The sequence below is a fragment of the Hemitrygon akajei genome, chromosome 9 (genome assembly GCF_048418815.1).
Source record: "Hemitrygon akajei chromosome 9, sHemAka1.3, whole genome shotgun sequence".
NCBI classification, from domain to species: domain Eukaryota; kingdom Metazoa; phylum Chordata; class Chondrichthyes; order Myliobatiformes; family Dasyatidae; genus Hemitrygon; species Hemitrygon akajei.
Window position 1 is genome coordinate 143,347,625 of NC_133132.1, and position 20,807 is coordinate 143,368,431.

At 41.8% G+C, this 20,807-nt stretch overlaps 1 protein-coding gene across 2 annotated transcripts in view; it reads left to right on the forward strand.

Moving 5' to 3' along the window:
- Window positions 1–18,496, forward strand: part of xkr6b (XK, Kell blood group complex subunit-related family, member 6b) — a 461,182-nt gene extending 442,686 nt beyond the window's left edge. For both annotated transcript variants that reach the window (XM_073057169.1, XM_073057170.1), the window contains one exon: window positions 17,009–18,496. In XM_073057169.1, coding sequence (XP_072913270.1) covers window positions 17,009–17,973 — 965 coding nt within the window. In that variant the 3' untranslated portion in view covers window positions 17,974–18,496. The remainder of the gene's footprint in view (window positions 1–17,008) is intronic.
- The last annotated feature ends 2,311 nt before the right edge of the window (window positions 18,497–20,807 follow it).

Here is a 20,807-nt window from a genome sequence, read left to right on the forward strand (position 1 = left end):
TGGAGCAAAGGTGCTCAGCGAAGCGATCTCCCAGTCTATGTCGGGTCTCACAGGAGCCACACCAGGAACAGCGGATACAGTGGATGACCCCAACAGACTCGCAGGTGAAATGTCGCCTCACCGGGAAGGACTATTTGGGGCCCTGAATAGTAGCAAGGGAGAAGGTGTAGCACTTGTTCCACTTGCAAGGATAAGTGCCAGGAGGGAGATCAGTGGGGAGGGATGAATGGACAAGGGAGTCATGTAGGGAGCGATCCCTGCAGAAAGCAGAAAGTGAGGGAGAGGGGAAGATGTGCTTGGTGGTGGGGTCCTGCTGCATTGATTAGTTATTGGGAATGGATAAAAAGAAAATTGAATTGGCTGGTGACCTTGATATTTAAGCTCAAAAAAATCCAACCTGGATGCATCGTTGGAGAATTACCCATAGAATGTAGAATATCAATGAAAAAGGCCACGGATTGAAGGTGGTGCTCTGTTGAATCGCAGTTCAGATTTATTTTATTTATAAAGGTTTAAGTTTTCAAGATTTGAGATTGTTTGTCACGTGTACATGGAAACATAAAGTAAAATACGCTGTTAGCATTAGCAATCACCACACCGGAGGGGGTGCTGTGGAAGGCCTGCTACGTGTTCCGGAGCCAATGTAGCATGCCCACAATGCTCAGCATAACTACGCAGTACACAACTTGCAACAAACATCAAAAGCAAAAACAAGCCTGGCTCTTTCCTCCTAGCTGTGCACAAACACAGTCCTTTGACCCCAGGACAGGCCTCTCGCTCCAGCCTCCAGGAGACATGACCTTGAGTCTTGACCTTCCCAGCGGACTCACAAAGATTCGTCTCCGGCCAATTCATCCTCGGGCCTCAGTCCTTGTCATCAATCCCATGACACGTTGATCACCGAACATCAGGCCTCAAAATCCAGAATCACCAATGGCAGCATACCAGACGTTAGGCCTTGAACTCCAGCCTCATCAATTCGTGAACCCTGGGGGACATCAAACTCATTCCTCATGCCATCATGGAACTCTGATTCTAGAGCTTACCTAATCACAGAGTAATTGCCCCTTGAAGAGGCCATAATGAGAGTGTGTGTATGGAGCTCAATGAAAATTGAGCTCAGTTGCAAACACCAGAGGGCATATGTACAAAATTAAGGGAGGGAAGTTTAGGGGAGACATCAGGGGTAAGTTTTTTAAACAGAGGGTTGTGAGTGCCTGGAATGACTAGCCAGGGATGGTGGTGGAGGCTAAAACATTAGGGGTATTTAAGAGCCTCTTGGACAGGCACATGGATGAAGGAAAAATGGAGGCTTATGGGGTAGTGTGGGTTTAGTACTTTTTTAAGGATTATATGGGTCAGCACAACATGGAGGGCTGAAGGGCCTGTACTGTGCTGTAGTGTTCTATGTTCTATGTTCTATGAAATATGGTTGGTCTCTGTCTGCCCAACACCAGTAACACGTTGGACCAACATCATCTAACTTCTATCAGTATTTACGCAAGGATTGATGTAATTAGGAACAGTTTTAATGTGCAAAATACATCATTGGCACGAGCATGTGTCACAATCAGAAGCCTCCAGTTTAGTTAGAGTGAGCCTGCCAAGATCAACAGAGTGCTACTGAAAGAAACAGCATCATGTGATTCAATCTCCAGACAAGTACTCCTTGCATGGCTAATTAACAAACATCAGCTCCTCAAGTGAACATTTCTGAAGTACAAGAAAAGGGTGCCATTTGGCATCGATTCTCATGGAAGGTCAGAATGGTTATCTTTTCTTTTGCTATTGCTATATGATTCTCATACCCTCTTCTCATTTTCCTCCTCTTCCTGGTCAGTCATTGCATGAATTGAGACTAGAGAGTGTCTAATAAAGGTTCCATGATGGAAGGAACAGAGTCCTCTTCCTGACGAAGGGTCCGAAACGTTGACTGCTCGTTTCCACGGTTGCTGCCCGACCTGCTGAGTTCCTCCAGCTTGTTGTATGTGTTGCAAGATTCCTCTTCCGGCAGCTGTTAAATGGTAGCTCTCGAAATCCATCAATCCTGAAACGTCAGCTTCCTCTTCTGTTCCACAAATGCCGCCACGCTCCCTGAGGAGCTGCAGCACTTTCTGTTTTTACTTCAGGTTCCCAGCATCTGCGGATTAATTTTTTCAAATTTCTCTTGCAGCAGTTTGCGGCAAAAAGATCTTTGCACGCCTAAGAACAGCCGTTTCATTCAAAGCTGGTGAATGAGTTACACTTTTCTGAAAAAGCGGCTTTATAATTCAGATCAAGAATTATGGAATTTCTGCATCGGTGGCTTTGTCTGCACTCTCATTACTTATATTGACATCTTCTGTCTACAACAAAATCTACCAAAATCACACTTCTTGGAAAAAAAAGTCATATTGTTATGCCATTATTACTGCTATCAAATAATGCCAAGCCACTTTAAGGCCAATTAAATATATTTAAAGCACATTCACTAATGAAAAATTGGAAATATTGCATAATAAGAAAAACATTGAAAAACAGGATTTTGGGTCCAATGGTAACGGTATTCAAAATGGCCATTATGGTAAGGAATATAATATTTGAATGTGAACAATATTTGTTGCATTAGTTACATTAGGGAGAGCCCTTGTTTCAGCAGAGCCCTGTTAGTGGGATTACTCATCTGAATGGAATGGGCAGGAGTCTAGTGTCTGATTCAGATTTAATAATGGATTCCACTTTCTTGTCCGTACCCTATAAAATGAGTGGCCCACTTCAGAATGGTCCTAAATTTCATCCATTCCACCCCTGGAGACCTCAATCTAAAACGTGAATCAGAGACACGCAAGTGAATGCACCTGCTGTTCATGCTTTAAATATGAATTGCTGTATTTATTGTTGTCAATACATTGGAGCTGCTGCCATTGCACACATGAGCAATACAGCACGGATAAAGATTCATCAGACCAAGGAGTCCATGCCCACCACTGTACCCACCCAGCTAGTCCCAAGTTCCCGCATTCAGCCCATATCTCCCCAAGCCCCATCCTTCATCTATCTATAGAAACATAGAAAACCTACAGCACAATACAGGCCCTTCGGCCCACAAAGTTGTGCTGAACATGTCCCTACCGTAGAAATTACTAGGCTTACCGCATAGCCCTCTATTTTACTAAGCTCCATGTACCTATCTAAAGGTCTCTTAAAAGACCCTAACGTATCCGCCTCCACCACCGTTGCTGGGAGCCCATTCCACGCACTCACCACTCTCTGAGTAAAAAACTTACCCCTGGCATCTCCTCTGTACCTACTCCCCAGCACCTTAAACCTGTGTCCTCTTGTGGCAACCATTTCAGCCCTGGGAAGAAGCCTCTGACTATCCACATGAGCAATGCTCTTATCTTTCTAAGTGCTTCTTAAATGATAATATTGTACCTGCCTCAACCATTTCTTCTAGCAGCTCATTCCATATACTCACTATCTTCTGTGTGAAAAGATTGCCCCGCAGGTCTCTTTCCCTTGTCACGCATAATCAATGTCCCCTAACATTGGTCTCCCCTACCCTGGGGAAACATTGTTACTATCCTTACCAGGCTTATCTAGGCCTCTCATATTTTTGAACATTTCTATAAGGTTGCCCCTTATTCTCCTATGCTTCAAGGAATTACGACCTAGCCTAGCCAACCAAGCTGTTACACAAGCCATCTTGTCCTGGTAACTTCCTTGTAAATCATTTTTGCACCCTTTCCAGTTTAACCACATCTTTCGTATAACAGGGTGACCAAAACTGTACATAGCACTCTATGTGCAGACTCACTATTGATTTACCAAATCAAATCAAATCAAGTTTAATTGTCATTCAAACCATAGATGGACACAGCCGAATGAGACAGCGTTCCACTGAGGCCAAGGTGAAAAAACATACACACGCATTCAAAGTATTGAGAAGGGGGAGAAAAGGATGTAGTGACATAAGAAAACAAAGTTTTGGTCGAAGTCCCTGAGTGACAAGTTCTGCAAATTGATGGTTGCTGGCAGTCCGGCCTGTAATTCCACCAATCCAACAGTGGAGGGCAGCACCGACAGGAGTGGCCACCCTTGACCTAGCCCAGATGTCACATTACAACTCGAGCTCGAGGATTGAGGCCTAGCCGTAGCTACATCGGAGACCATACTGCTGCCTTGCCACCAAGTAAGGGAAGCAGGCCTGCGGCAATCAATGTCCAACAGAGTCTTGCGATTGCAAAAGGAATGTCCAAGAATCTCATGGTTTTACTGCACGCTACCTTCACACTAATTTGAAGGCACCGACTCCAGTGACTCCGAGTGGCAAGCAGCAGCACGGTCTGCACCCAGGACAGCTCATCTGAACCCAATCCGGCTTCTCCTGCGGCCCGACGGCCCACTTGAATCTCCCAGCCCCACGAGACAACTCGAATTTCCAGGATTGAATCCCCAGGCCCGACAACTCGGCACAAATCTCAAGGCCTGATGGCCCACCATGTCATCATTGGCCCAATAGCCCATTTCATCATCACCGGCCTGACTGCTTGCCTTGTGGTCCCCAGCCCAATGGGCTGATTCGACCTCCCTGGCCCAAAGCGCTGACTCACCTTCTTCAAACTGCTGGCCGGCTATTCTGAACAATGACCAGAGATGGACCTACTGTACAGGTAGTTATTGGAGTCAAGAATAGTCTTACTCTATATAAAAACACATTTAACAAGTTAAAAAGCACCTTTGGTTGGCTCCTGAGAAACCACTGCTTGTATCTTTCCGGAAGTATACAACAATATGATGTCCCATTTCTTATACTCAATGCTGCAACTAATACCAGCATGCTAAACAATATTTTCACCAGTAATGAAGCTTCTAATAAACTATGCATTTGTAATCTTCCATCCCTCTGTTCTATTACACTCTATTACATACCATTTATAATAAAAGTCCTACGCTGGTTTGACTTTCCAAAATGCGTCACCTTGTATTGAAGAGCAAACACGAGGAAATCTGCAGATGCTGGAAATTCAAACAACACACACAAAATGCTGGTGGAATGCAGCAGGTCAGGCAGCATCTATAGGGAGAAGCACTGTCGACATTTCCAGCCGAGACCCTTCGTCAGTCCTTCTCCCTATACGTCGACAGTGCTTCTCCCTATAGATGCTGTCTGGCCTGCTGTGTTCCACCTCGTATTGAATTTCATTTATCACATAGAGGTCTTTAGCTGTGAAGTCACATAGAAACATAGAAAACATCCAGCACAATAAAGGCCCTTCGGCCCAAAATACTGTGCCGAACATGTCCTTACTGTAGAAATTACCTAGGGTTACCCATGGCCCTCTATTTTTCTAAGCTCCATGTACTTGTCTCTTTAAATACCCTATCGTATCTGCCTCCACCACTGTCGCCGGCAGTCCATTCCACACTCTCACCACTTTCTGCATAAAAACTTGCCCCTGACATCTTCTCTGTACCTACTTCCAGGCACCTTAAAACTATGCCCTCTCGTGCTAGCCATTTCAGCCCTGGGAAAAAGCCTCTGATTATCCACACGATCAATGCCTCTCATCATCTTATACACCTCTATCAGGTCATCTCTCATCCTCTGTCGCTTCAAGGAGAAAAGGCCAAGTTCACTCAACCTATTCTCGTAAGGCATGCTCCCCAATCTAGACCACATCCTTGTAAATCTTCTCTGCACCCTTTCTATGGGTTCTATATCCTTCCTGTAGTGAGGCGTCCAGAACTGAGCACAGTACTCCAAGTGGGGTCTGACCAGGGTCCTATATAGCTGCAACATTACCTCTTGGCTCCTAACTCAATCCCATGGTTGATGAAGGCCAATGCACCGTATGTATTGAGTCAACCTGCACAGCAGCTTTGAGTATCCTATGGACTCGGACCCCAAGATCCCTCTGATCCTCCATACTGCCAAGAGTCTTACCATTAATACTATATTCTGCCATCATATTTGACCTACCAAAATGAACCACTTCACACTTATCTGGGTTGAACTCCATCTGCCACTTCTCAGCCCAGTTTTGCATCCTACCAATGTCTCGCTGTAACCTCTGACAGCCCTTCACACTATAAATAACACCCCCAACCTTTGTGTCATCAGCAAATCTACGAACCCATCCCTTCACTTCCTCATCCAGGTCATTTATAAAAATCACGAAGAGTAGGGGTCCCAGAACAGATCCCTGAGGCACTCCATTGGTGACCGACCTCCATGCAGAATATGACCAATCTACAGCCATTCTTTACCTTCTGTGGGCAAGCCAATTCTGGATCCACAAAGCAATGTCCCCTTGGATCCCATAGTTCCTTACTTTCGCAATAAGCCTTGCATGGGGTACCTTATCAAATGCCTTGCTGAAATCCAGATACACTACTGCTCTTCCTTCATCAATGCATTTAGTCACATCCTCAAAAAATTCAATCAGGCTCATAAGGCATGACCTGCCTTTGACAAAGCCATGCTGACTATTCCTAATTATATTATGCCTCTCATGCTTTTAGTTCTTATGCTTTTAGATTTAACGGTAATGTGATATACTCAACTTGTATGATGATGTGAATGTTGTGAGATGTTTAACATTTCAGTTGTTGAATTCTGTAGCAGGACAGTTACTTTTCATCTGCCATGAATCTTATGAAAATCTGCTGCAAGAAGATTCTAAACACAAGAAATTCTGCAGAAGCTGGAAATCGAAAGCAACACACACAGAAAAGCTGGAGGAACTCAGCATCCATGGAAATGAATATACAGTCAATGTTTCAGGCCGAGATTCTTCTTCAGGACTGGAAGATTCAATTCTACTAATTCAAGTTTAATTGTCAATCAATCATACATGAGTACCCGTGAAGACAGCCAAACTGGACAGCGTTATTCCAGGGCCAAGCTGCAAAACACAGTACCAACACTTACACAGCACAAAGCACACATAGTTCATACAAGGTAGGAAGCACATTTAAGTTAAATACAGCCATAGAAAAAAAAGTCCAGACCCTGAGTGCGTGAATGCCACAGAAACCTGCAGTCGACCACGATGCAGCTTATTTTCTGCCAAGTGAACACTGGGGGGCAGCACCACATCACCCCTGGTGGAGCACACCAGCTCTGATGCCTCTCTCCTGGCAGCTGTAAACAAGTGACACCGTGGCTTGAGGTCTATTCCTCGCTATGACTGAGGCCATGCAGTTCCCCTGCTGTCCACCAATAAGTCAGTGCATCGGATTTGCAGCACTCCACATTAACAACATCCAAAAGGGTCTCACGATCACAAGGAAAGTGACCAAGACTTGCTATTGGACTGCACGCCTTCTGCGCTCTGCGGCTCCTCCGAAGACTCTCTGATGCAAGCAGGAGCACTATCTGCACCAAGTGCAGCGCCTTCACTTTCTCTGCCAACGAGCAACTCGCTGATGGGGTAGACCTGCAGTACTTCAACTTCATAATGTCTAGCAGGGTCTTGCGATCATTAAAAGTACGTTTAAAAATGACAGCAGCAATCTTCGTTGACTCTATAGAAGCCACTGCGATTGAACGCTCCACCATCTTACCAGAAGATTCTTTTTCTGTAACAAAAATGGATACTTCATTATTTTAACAAGCTCTTTAATAGACCTTTTCCTATTACCATCTGTACTAGCAGTTCGAGGTTATCTATCTGCTATTATAAAAATATTATTTTTATTTAGCCTATTCCCTACAATGAATGAAATTGCTGCAAGATTTCATCTCATTGGAAATGCCATCTTTTATATTTGTCATTGTAAAAACATAATGATCACTCAAAAGAAAGGATTAGAATGCAAAGTAATTATTTTCTTATATTACACAATTGTGGCCTCTGTGGTTTTGTAGACTGGATATATTCATGCTTTTCAATTCTGATGACATCTGAGAAAATCTTAGCATATATCTTTGCAATTACTGCAAATCAGCAGCTGAAGGTTAGTATGTAAGTGAAAAGAAAACCAGGGGTGAGCGTATCATTAAGTGATGTAAAAGCTACTGTGCATTTGTTTTAATTTCCCAGTCATATTTTTGACAAGTCATTTTATACACAAAACTCATCAACTGACACAAAAAGAAAATAATGGAGCTGCTGGAAATCTGAAATTCTTTAACTTTATAAATAATTCTGGAACTTTTTGTTACTAGTGTACTGTGAAATAACAAGATCAACAGATATTTTTCAGAGAATATTGTGAGTTACTGTTGGAACTAGGATTGTGAATCTTTAGTCCCTGTTATCCTAGAGAAATCTCCTATACTGAAAGCGAAGCAGTCCAAGTGCTGGTCTTTTTCTGTCCTGTGGTTATCTTCAAGCTGGATGACAGAGTCACCTGCCTGACTTGACAAACATGAATTTATACCAATCTGATTGTTGCCAGCTTTAAGGCCACCCCTTCTGTCTGACTGCAATAAGCTTCTTGGCCAGATGGAGGTGGTCTAGAGCTAAAGCTTTGTCTTCTGGTGCCAGGAACTGCGTATTTGCCTTCCATTACCTCCACAAGAACTAAATGTGATGCTGTTAGCTCAGCCACTCATTCTATCTGTATTCCTGAAAGCATCCAGATTCAACGTACAACAAACCCCACACACAAAATGCTGGAGGAAGTCAGCAGGTCAGGCAGCATCTATGTTAAAGAGTTGTTTGGCCTGCATTTTGTGTGTGTTGCTTGGATTTCCAGCATTTAACAACTACTTTGTTTCTGCCAGAAACCCAATGGGGCAAATAGGTTAACAACTACATTAAAAAACTTGGGATATAATCAACAAATGGCTCCTTGGTAGTGGCTATCAAATTCTGTCGGGTTAAACTAAATAGGCTAGCTCAAAACCTGACCCTGTATACTTCCTATAGTCAAGGGGTTTACATTTTGGTAAAAGGAATCTAGATGACATAATGGATGTTCAGTGAAAGTGAAACAACAATGTTGTTAGCTACTTGTCGACCGAGCCCATTGGCCTTAATCTAATTAGTTAGAAAGATTTGAGACTTACCAGAGAATTAACTTCAATAAATCTGAAATGTAATATGTCGGGTCGAGCCCACTAGGGGAAGAGCAATTCTGGATTAAGTGTTGTGTAATGAGCCAGATTTGATTAGGGAGCTAAAGGTAAAGGAACCCTTAGGAAGCAATGATTATAATATGGTAGAATTCACCCTGCAGTTTGAGAGGGAGAAGCTGAAGTCAGTATTACAGTGGAGTAAAGGGAATTACAGAGGCATGAGAGAGGAGCTGATTGGAAGGAGACACTAGTAGTGCTGACGACAGAACAGAAAACAATGACAGGAGCCTCTGGAAGCAATTCAGAGGCACAGGATAGATACATCCCAATGATGAAGAATTATTCTAAAGGTAGGATAACCGAACTGTGGTTGTTAAGGGAAGTCAAAAACACCATAGAAGGAAAGAGAGGGCATATGATATAGCAAAAATTTGTGGGAGGTTAGAGGATTTGGAAGCTTTTAAAACCCAACAGAAGCAACTACAAAAGTCATAAGAAGCAAAAAGATGAAATATGAAGGTAAGCTAGCCCATAATATAAAAGAGGATACCAAAATAATTTTTCAAATATATAAAGAGTGAAAAGAGAGGTGAGAGTGAATTTCGGATCACTGGAAAATGACATTGGAGAAGTGCTAATGGAGGGAAAAGGAATATTGAATGAATTTGTTAAGTACTTTGGATGAATCTTCACTGTAGGGCACTAGCAGTAAGCTATATATTCAAGAGTGCCATGGGCAGAAGTGAATGCAGTTGCTATTACTAAAGAGCAAGTGCTTGGGAAACTGAAAGGTCTGAAGGTAGATAAGTCACCTCGACTACATACCAGGGATCTGAAAGAGGTGGCTGAAGAGATTATGGAGGCATTAGTAATGATCTTTCAAGAATCACTAGATTCCAGAATTGTTCCGGAAGATTGGAAAATTGCAAATGTCACTCCACTCTTTAAGATGGGAGGGACGCAGAAGAAATGAAATTTTAGGCCAGTTATCAAGACCTCAATGGTTGGGAATATGTTGAAGTCCATTATTAAGAATGAGGTTTTGGGATATTTGGAGGCACATGATTAAAGTAGACCAAAGTCAGCATGTTTTCTTAAGGCAAAATCTTGCCTGACAAATTTGTTGGAATTCTTTGAGAAAATAACAAGCATGGTGGACAAAGGAGAGTCAAAGGATGTTGTTTACTTAGATTTTCAGAGGGCTTTTGACAACATGCCACACATGAGGCTGCTTAACAAGATAAGAACCCCTGGTATTAAAGGAAATTCACTAGCAGGGAGAGACGATTGGCTGACTGGCAGGATGCAAAGAGTGAGAGAACTGCTGGTGACTAGTGATGTTCTGCAGGAGTTTGTTTGAACCACTTCTCACATTATATGCCAATGACTTGGATGTTGGAATTGTTGCCTTTGTGGCAAAGTTTGCAGACAATGCAAGTATAGGTGGAGGGGCAGGTAGTGTTTAGGAAACAGGGAGACTGCAGAAGCACCGAGACAGATTGGGAGAATGAGTAAAGAAGTGGCAGATGAAATATAGTATAGTGAAGTGTATGGTCATCCACTTTGGTAGAATGAATGAAGGTGTAGACTATCTTCTAAATGTGGAGCGTTTTCAGAAGTCAAAGGAAGGGAACTTGTGAGTCCCTAAAGGTTAACTTGTAGTTTGACTCTGTGGTAAGGAAGGCAAATACAATGTTAGCATTCATTTCAAGAGGACTAGAATATAAAAGCAAGGATATAATGCTGAGACTTGTTAAGATATTGGTCAGTCTGCACTTGGAGTATTGCGAGCCCTTATCTAAGAAAAGATGCGCTGGTATTGGTGAGGGTCCAGAGGAGGTTCATGAGAATGAATACATGAATGGAATAGTTAAGGTATGTGGAGTGTTTGAAATTTGTAATGAAATTTGTACTGTTTTAAGGAAGAACGACCCAATTCAGAAATTTGACCTGGTGCTTATAGTCCTGAATTGCTTTTGAGCTGCCAATATATATATTTTTTGTATATCTAATGGCATTATTATCTTTGCAATGTTGCCCGAATATTGTTGGCAACTTTTGTCATGCTTTTCTGGGCATTCTCAGAACAGGAAGGATTTAATAGTGTGATAAATATCAGAAAAAATCTGCAGCTCTGGCAGCACCTGGCGTGATCGAAGGAGAGTTAATGGGCTAGCTACTGCTGATGAGAAAGAAGACTAACAGACAAGACCACGACAATGAGCTGCAATGTGTAATCAGAGCATTACAGTCTTCTCAGCCTGCCTTCTGCAGTGCCAAAGCACGTAATGAGCTGGGTGTGAAATGAGTGCAGACATTTCAATGCTCTGTAATGTCAGGTTCATCAGTTCCACACCAGCTCCGTACAGCCGTGAATCTTCATTATTTAAAAGGAAACCTTAAGTATGATGTTTGTATTTTACACACCGTTTTTATATTTTTAGTTTATTATAATTAATTTAATTTGTTTAAAAATAATTTTTTCACAAGGATATTGCCTCATATTACAAAGTCCCAAAATCATTACATGGGTCACTGTGCTCTGATGGAACCAGCATCAATAAAATCATTACGGCACAAACTATACTGATTTGTTACTGGCAGCAATGTTGTGATGCAAAGCAGGTGCAGTTCTCTGGCCTCCACTTGCTCTCCAGCAGTTATGGATGACTGTGGCTCAGTGTGGAGAGGCTGATTGTGAGAGACAGGTCAGGGATAAGCAATGTGGATGCTTAAGGGTGAGAGATATAGGGTTCAGAACGATAACCTGGCCGGAATGCGAGTGTTGTTCAGCACAGGCAACTGGCAACGGTGGTAAGAGACTGCCTGAATCCTATGATCTCACCATCTCCTGTTGGATGTGACCACCATTAACCTTGTTGTCAAAAATAAATGCCCAGATGGGGGTATGAACTCACAAGGCAGCAGACAGCAGCTTCCATTACATCCAGTTGGAGGTGCAGAGAGAAACCATTGAACACAGATGGCCCATCAGCACCTGTCCTGGTGCTGGCAGTCCACACCAATGGATGTAGCCCTGAGACCCATGTCTCAGCCTGAGAGGCTGCACTGCTGGCCCTGACCTGGCCACACCAACCATCACAAATCTCCTCCGCACCAAATTCACCAAGAGATTCAGTTTCATGAGGGCACCAGTAGAAGGCAAGGATTACAACTTCCGACTAAAACAGACTTTATATTTAGTTCTAATTGTGCTTACGTGAAAAAGTTGTGCATAATCTGTGCTTGGTTTATGTTTCTCTTGTGAACGCTGCTTATCTGATGCAATGTGCCTGTGTTGCTGCTGCAAGTCTGCTTCTCATTTCACCTGTTCAGGCTTGTGCTGGTACATACGGCAATAAACTCAACTTGGGTTTAACTCTCTGGTGTGGCAGTGCAGAACACACAGCTAAGGCTGATGTTTCTTTTCTGAAGTATGGCAGGACATATCATCGAATACAGTCTGTAGGACCATGGACACTAGACTGTGTGAACTGGTGTTAAATGGAGAGTCTCCTTTCTTTTGTTTTGTTATGAAACATTCCCTTGTATTAAAGGGAGCCTGCCTGAACAGATCACAATCTGGCACGAATGTGACTGGGCTTTGATTTATTTATTAACCTGTGCCCCCCACAGATCCAGCCCCAACTACGATAAGCTGGGGCTTCAGCATTACACAATGACAGACCAACACACTTCATGAGAAAGCTTGCTACTTATTACTATTGTGAATGAAGTATTATTTACACATCAATACAAAATGTTCTTCCATGAGGTTTTATCAGTCTCCCTATCAACAACTTCAAATCATTTGGAACTTTACACAGTTTCTTTCTTAGTTGATTGAATTTTAAAGTTAATTGTAACCTTTTAAAGTACAATAAAAAACTGTACCAAAGTTTCATATTCTCATGCTATCTTAATGATTATTTCATGCAGTGGTTTTGGAGTTGGTCTAATTCACAAAGAACGGGCAAGAGATTGGATATGTCAACATAGGCATAATGGCAGGCTGCACCATCTCCCCACTGGCCTTTACTGTGGCAATGGAAGTAATGATTAGAGCTTCTAAATGAGTAGTAGGAGGAGAACGACTGAAGTCAGGACTACGTCTACCACCAATCCAGGCATTGATGGATGATTTGACTATCCTGACAACTACCATCCCATGTACCAAACAGTTGCTTGAGTAACTCCATTCAAACATCCAATAGGCTCAAATGACAATTAAAACAAAGAAATTTCAGAGCATTTCTATAGTCAGGGGCGGGCTGGTGCACTATAAGTTCTGCGTGAATGGGAAAGTAATTCCTACTGTGTCAGAAAAGCATGTTAAAAGCTTGGGGCGTTGTATGATGTAAACCTCAGTGATACAAAGTAAGTGAAACTGCTGAAAGAAGAAATCATCAAAGCCATCGATAAAACCTTGCTGCCAGGAAACCTCAAGCTCTGGCGCCTTCAGCTTGGATTGCTCCCTCGGGTGTTGTGGCCACTGACTCTGTATGAAGTCCTGATCACTCATGTTGAAAAGACGGAGAGGACAGTTAGTTCCTTCATTAAGAAGTGGACGGGCCTACCAAGATCGCTAAGTAACATCTACCTGTATGGCAAAGGAGATCTGGAGTTGTCTGTCACAGGGCTGACTGGAGAGTTCAAGTGTGCCGAGGTGAGGCTTGAGATGAGAATGTCATGCCAGTGTTGTCCAGGATACTGCACCCAGGACCTGAACAGGGAGAAAGTGGTGTCCAGTAGAGTCAGTGAAACAGGCAAGAGCAGCACTCAGGTTTGCAGTCATGGTGGGCCAGGTGCAATCTGGAAGAGGGGGCCTTGGCACAACACAAAAGCTGTGGCGGTGGAGGGAGTACAGCGACAGGAGGAGTGGATGAGGTGTGCCAGAGCTGTATCTCAGGCAAAACAGGGTCAGTGGACCAGTTGGGAAAACATTGAGAAGAGAAAATTGAGCTGGAAAGACATGGGAAAAGGAAGGAAGAAAGATTAGCTTCCTTATCAGAGCAGTTGATGATGTTCTCCCAACACCCAAAAATCTGAACCTGTGGTTTGTCCTCTCTGTGGAAGAACAGCAAACTTCAAGAACATCCTCTCATCTTGCAAAGGCTGAATGACAACTCTAAGCCTCATGTGACTGGAAGAGCCACCATCCCCTATGTCCAGCAAGGATAGACAGTGCTACACTCAGTGACATGCTTGGTGTCAGGCACATTGGAGCCTGCTCACGACTGGAACATAGCTGTTGAACGTGACGATGGGCTGATATTTCCCCCGGAGATAGCCACTACCACCCTTGGTCCTGTGGTCCCGCAGTCTGAAGCCTGTAGTAATCTCAGAGCTCACAGTGCCCTGGGAAGATGCCGTCTGCGAGACATATGAATGGAAACATGCAGGAGACACTGAGCTGGCCACGGATGCTAAGCTGCGTGGATGGAAGGTGCAGATCTTCCCAGTAGAGTCTGGCTGCTTCCATGGCAGATTGCTGAAGGGATTGGAAGTCCAAGGCCAGGGCCAGCGACGAACTATAAAAGAGCCCTCGGAGGCAGCCGAACGAAGCAACCTCTGGATATGGATGAAGAGGAGTGATGACAGCTGGGCCAAAAAATGTGAAGAGGGGTGCACCTGGGGCGCCAGGTCATATTGTTGAGCCCTCTGGAGACGTAGTGAGCTTAAATTGATAAAACATCTAAGAAAGGGGTGCCCACCTGATGACCCTTGGAAAACATTTGCCACCCACCAAGCCCCACCTCAAGATCTTTATGCTGTGACCTGAGTTAGGATCTGCTTATCAAAGGGATTGAAACATTTAGACCTATGAGCTCGAACTTGAATCTTTCACTCCACTGATTTCAAACCCACAAAATCAAATATTCACTCAGGGTCAGTGAAGTGATATCCAGAATGATTATTTTAATCGCACAGCCTCATATACATCCCAACTGTAGACTATTTCAGAAACACAAAACTTTCCACATGTCAATCCTACTTCTTCTGGACTTATATATCAAAAAATAAAAGAGAATTTTTAAACAAATAGTTTTGGACACTTATTTGCACAAATCCACATCCCAGCTGCATTTTTTCTTTTGTGGAAAATATAATGTGCTCTCTGTTCAGGTTACTTAGTTGAAAGAACATTGTGTGAACAAAACATTGGGTGGATGTCTTGCCAGTTCTTTAGTTGTCATTTCTGAAGGATGGTAAGTAACCAGCGTGTGTTTGTTTGAACAAGTTTGTTTTTTAATGACTACCCAGCAAGGCTATTATTGTTAAATACTTTGATGGGTGGCAAGTCTTTGAGGAAAAAAATGGACTATAGGAGCTTTCTGATAAAATTCATAACTAGATGGTTAACAAGCAAGGAATTTAAATGTATTACTTGGTTACAGTATGAAACATTTTGAGACATCAAGGATAATGAAGTTTTCTAGTAGTACTTAGTTTTCTTAAACTTTGTTGAACTACTCCTAATTTTTTGAAAATTATTATCTTTTATACTGGCAACACCTTCTCTACATTTCTTAAAACGGATTATAGTTTTCACTCTTGCTTTGCTCAGGATGGTAAAGAAGATGTTTATTTTTAATCATTTATCTAATAAACTTATATAAGGTATAAGAAGTATCTAAGTTACAAAATATAGATTCATGATGCTGTTTTATATATGTCATTACTTTATAATCTCTTTCCCCAAGTCAATTTAGCAAGAAGTTCACATAATCAGGGCACCAAAGAATATGGCAAGAAGAAAAGGGTAGGGGGTTGAGTGGAATCCGGGATCAGCCATGATGGAATGGCCAAGCAGACTCAACGGGCTGAATGGCCTAATTCTGCCCCTCTGTCTTATGAATTATAGAATATATTTCAATGAAAAAAATGTTTTATAAATGATGTTTATATTTATCCAGTTTACTATTATTGTGCAATTGCTGTGGAAGGCAAATAATAGATAGAGAGATAGATAGATAGATAGATAGATAGATACTTTATTCATCCCCATGGAGAAATTCAACTTTTTTTCCAATGTCCCATACACTTGTTGTAGCAAAACTAATTACATACAATACTTAACTCAGTAAAAAATATGATATGCATCTAAATCACTATCTCAAAAAGCATTAATAATAGCTTTTAAAAAGTTCTTAAGTCCTGGCGGTTGAATTGTAAAGCCTAATGGCATTGGGGAGTATTGACCTCTTCATCCTGTCTGAGGAGCATTGCATCAATAGTAAACTGTCACTGAAACTGCTTCTCTGTCTCTGGATGGTGCTATGTAGAGGATGTTCAGAGTTTTCCATAATTGACCGTAGCCTACTCAGCGCCCTTCGCTCAGCTACCGATGTTAAACTCTCCAGCACTTTGCCCACGACAGAGCCCGCCTTTCTTACCAGCTTATTAAGATGTGAGGCATCCCTCTTCTTAATGCTTCCTCCCCAACACGCCACCACAAAGAAGAGGGCGCTCTCCACAACTGACCAATAGAACATCTTCAGCATCTCACTACAGACATTGAATGACGCCAACCTTCTAAGGAAGTATAGTCGACTCTGTGCCTTCCTGCACAAGGCATCTGTGCCTTGTTATTATTAGATATCTAATAAGACATATCTACTCATTGAAATATTAAATTGATACCAGGGATGTAGCCCATATGCAGATAAGCATACTTTCTGTATTAAGGACTGAAGTTAGTTGGGATAGAAAAAGCAAATCTTAGAACTTAATTTAACAAAATGTCGAATTTACCTATCTTGTTAAGAAACCTTGAATCTACTGAGAAACAAGCAGGTTCATAACGTAATCTTGAAAGTATATTACATCGAGAATCTGCATTAACCAAAAGCACAACACGTTGGCCAGCGATGGGCAATGCTGCTACTTGAGTACAGATTTTTATTATAGTTCCTTCCTTTGTCCTGAGGCCTGCTTGAGCTAATGTAACGTGATATTGTCATTACTACTCTGACTGTATTTCTCTCTCTGTCACACCAGGTTTGTCTTCTGTGGCCTCTCTGATGTCCCTTGCCTGGGTGCTAGCCTCATATCACAAACTGCTGCGGGACTCCAGGGACGACAAAAAAAGCATGAGCTACAGAGGTGCCCTAATCCACATCTTTTGGCGTTTGTTTACCATATCATCCAGAGTCATTTCGTTTGCATTATTTGCATCTATTTTTCAGTTATATTTTGGAATATTTGTGGTTGTGCACTGGTGTGCCATGGCATTTTGGATTATTCATGGAGGAACAGATTTCTGCATGTCCAAGTGGGAGGAAATTCTGTTCAATATGGTAATAGGAATCGTGTACATATTCTGCTGGTTTAATGTCAAAGAAGGACGGACACGATATCGAATGTTTGCCTATTATACTGTAATTTTGACAGAAAATGCTGCCTTGACTTTTCTTTGGTATCTTTACAGAGATCCCACAACCACTGACTTTTATGCCATTACAGCACTATGTACAGTTTTTATTTGTTTTATTGCTGGGGCAGCATTTATGTTCTTGTATTATGGTTTACTTCATCCCATGGGACCAAGGACAAAGATCCTTGCCAGTTCTTGCTGTGCTGAACTGCTCTGGGGAATCCCTCTGCCCCCAGAGCTCGAGGCTATGGCAGCTACGCCAGCGGCACCTCGAGGATCCCAGACTACCCCGACCAGAGTAGCAGGCGATCAGGAGGAGGAGGATGCGGCCGAGACCTGCCTGCCTGTTTTCCAAGTGCGATCCACAGTGCCACTTACACCATCCGGCCGACCCTACATACCAGAGGGACCATTCATCAAGATTGACATGCCAAGGAAACGATATCCTGCCTGGGATGCCCACTTTGTAGACAGAAGGCTGAGGAGAACTGTTAATATATTACAGTATGTAACTCCCACGTCTGTCGGTATAAGGTATAGAGATGGACCACTTGTATATGAGCTGCTACAGTATGAATCTTCACTTTAAAGCTTCACCCATTGACACAGACAAAAGAAGTAATTATGTTTACGTCAGGCACTCAGACACTGTCACGCAACTCTCAAAACACAAAACTCACAGATATGTTTTTGTTTTCCTGGTAGCTGTCTGTATATAAAGATATTCTATATGTTTTGTACGTAACAAAAAAGTGAAAAAAAATCTTTTTACACAGCAAAATACAGTGCTTATACTGTATATTAAATGGTGGAAAATTTCATCGAGAATTTCCAATTGTTATTACAAGGAATCACAAATAGAGGTGCATATTCATTCACATGCAAACACAGATATCACAGACAAAATACACATACATTCACTCAGTTTATCTGTATGCAGAGCATTAAAGGACTGATGATAAGTGGGACTGAAAAAGCAAGTCATACAACATCAATTAACTAGAAAACTTCAAAGTGGTGCAATTTTAAATCCCTTTCAGGGTTTTGTGAGCATGTGGGGTTTTTTCAGTTCCACAATCCCATCCTTGGCAAAAAAAAATGTTTCTAAGTATATACTGTGTGTTTCTTTGTCTGTGTGAGCTTTTTATTCAAGTAATAACAATCTGTTATTACAGTTCAAGGTGCAACCATATGTCAAGCACACCACATCAGATTCTTGACATATAGTTTTTTTTAAATGGAATATTACTGTTTGATTTTGTAATTTACAGAGTTCTTTTTTAATTTAAATAGTTGCAGAAAAAGTATCAATTTTATAACTTGCAGCATGGGAAAAAAATACTGGAGTTTTTCTTTACCTGAATATACCTGAATTTTAAGTGGTTATAATAACGGTGTTATACAGGAGGTTTGTAACCTTGATAGATCCATCAACTCTGTCTGCCATACAGGGAGAGGCCAAAGTACTCTGGCCAAAGCCATCTGGTGCAATTCAATAAGCCAATTTACAACCTACCCACAGAATAGCTTTCTTTTTAGTACTTGTGTGCCTAATCAGGCCTTTGCATGACAAACACGTGCAGACCACTGAAAAAAGGGTTAACCTTTTGACTTCCTGGTGCAGCTCAGGTGTATTCTGGTGCAGAGATTTCCAGAAAGCTTTGAGTTAGGAGACTAAAGGCTTCCTTGAATAATGTGGATAGAGATTTTACTGTTAAGAGACAATGATCCGTTATCTAATTATTGCTAATATTTTTCACTGTGCAGGAAAGATACAACTTGGGTATTTGATTTTTATACAGTTCGTAGCCCAAGTGTAACTCAAGCTGTATGTATCAAAATAGGTTAACTTATTCATAAGGCAAATTTGTTTTAACTTAGTGTGAACATTTAGTAAAAGTATGTTCATATTGTCAGACATTGTAAATCTCCAACCCATTTGAAACTGCACATTAAATCTTTGCTTCATGTAAAGCTTACATAATTATCCAATCATTGAACACATTGTCCTTTTTAAAAATATGATGATGGTTTATTTGTCTTCCAGCCTTTCAGGCAGTGAGTTCCCACTACCCTCACTTCCCTGCTAGTATTTTTACCTAAAATCCATTACTAAGGATAACTGATTCTTCCAATCTTCTCCAACCAGGCCTCTCATTGTTTTAACACCTCGGCTAAATTCAATTTCAGTCACCACTGCTCCAAAAACATCAATGCAACCTGCTCTTCCATTCTTTCCACATAGCTAAAACTCCTAGGTCCTAACAACAGGTCTGTAAATTTCTTCCAAAACAATTCATCCACTATTTATGCTTTTATCAAGCAGATGATGTTTTATGCCTTATAATCTACTGGCCTGTCAGAAACTTGCAAATAATTCAGAATTTGCCTTCCTTCAAAATCAAACAATGCCCTTATCCATGAGTCAGACAGTAATCACCTACTGAGAAATAGTATGCAGACTCAGCCGCCGATGATCAATGGTACAAAACTGTCTGCATAAAAGTGAGCAATACTTAATAGATTGCATTGCTTTAAGCTTCAAATGCCTGTTCTGTGTTTGGTCATTTAATAAGCCAGATCAATTAATGACCAAGTAAGTTATTTCGTATTTATATAACCATATAACAATTACCGCACGGAAACAGGCCATCTCAGTCCTTCTAGTCTGCGCCGAACGCTTACTCTCACCTAGTCCCACTGACCTGCACTCAGCCCATAACCCTCCATTCCTTTCCTGTCCATATACCTATCCAATTTTACTTTAAATGACAAAATCGAACCTGCCTCTACCACTTCTACTGGAAGCTCATTCCACACAGCTACCACTCTCTGAGTAAAGAAGTTGCTCCTCATGTTACCCCTAAACTTTTGTTACAAGGAATGTCTTAGCAGATTCTATGGGACAATTATATTTACCTACATTCCCAATCCACTAGTGCAGCAGTTAGGTAATCAATTTGAATACAGGCAGCCAAAAATAAATTAATTGGCCAAGAACTCACGTAGCTATTCATCTTCTCAGAGTGAAATGGGTTAACAGCCATTCCAGATTTTAACTAGATTTCCAGCATCTGCAGATGTTCTCTTGTCTGTGATTGATCAACCATTTCTGGGTTGTTTCCCCTCACATTAAACATTTTACATGCAACTCTCCTGTGTGAATCACCATTTTGCTTTCCATGTCATGCTCTCCTCAGTTATGCTATTTTTGGTGGAACATTGCTTGGGCAATGAGACTACTAGTTCTGGGGAGTGATCATACTGACTGTTTTCACTCATCACTAAGGTAAGTCTCAATTGTCCCTAGAGTTCTTTGAACTCTCATCAACACTAATCTCATAACATGATTCCCATGTGCCATTTGCTCCAGCCTCTAACTACCTGATGGCTCTAAGCCTTAAATTCTCCAACTCACACAGT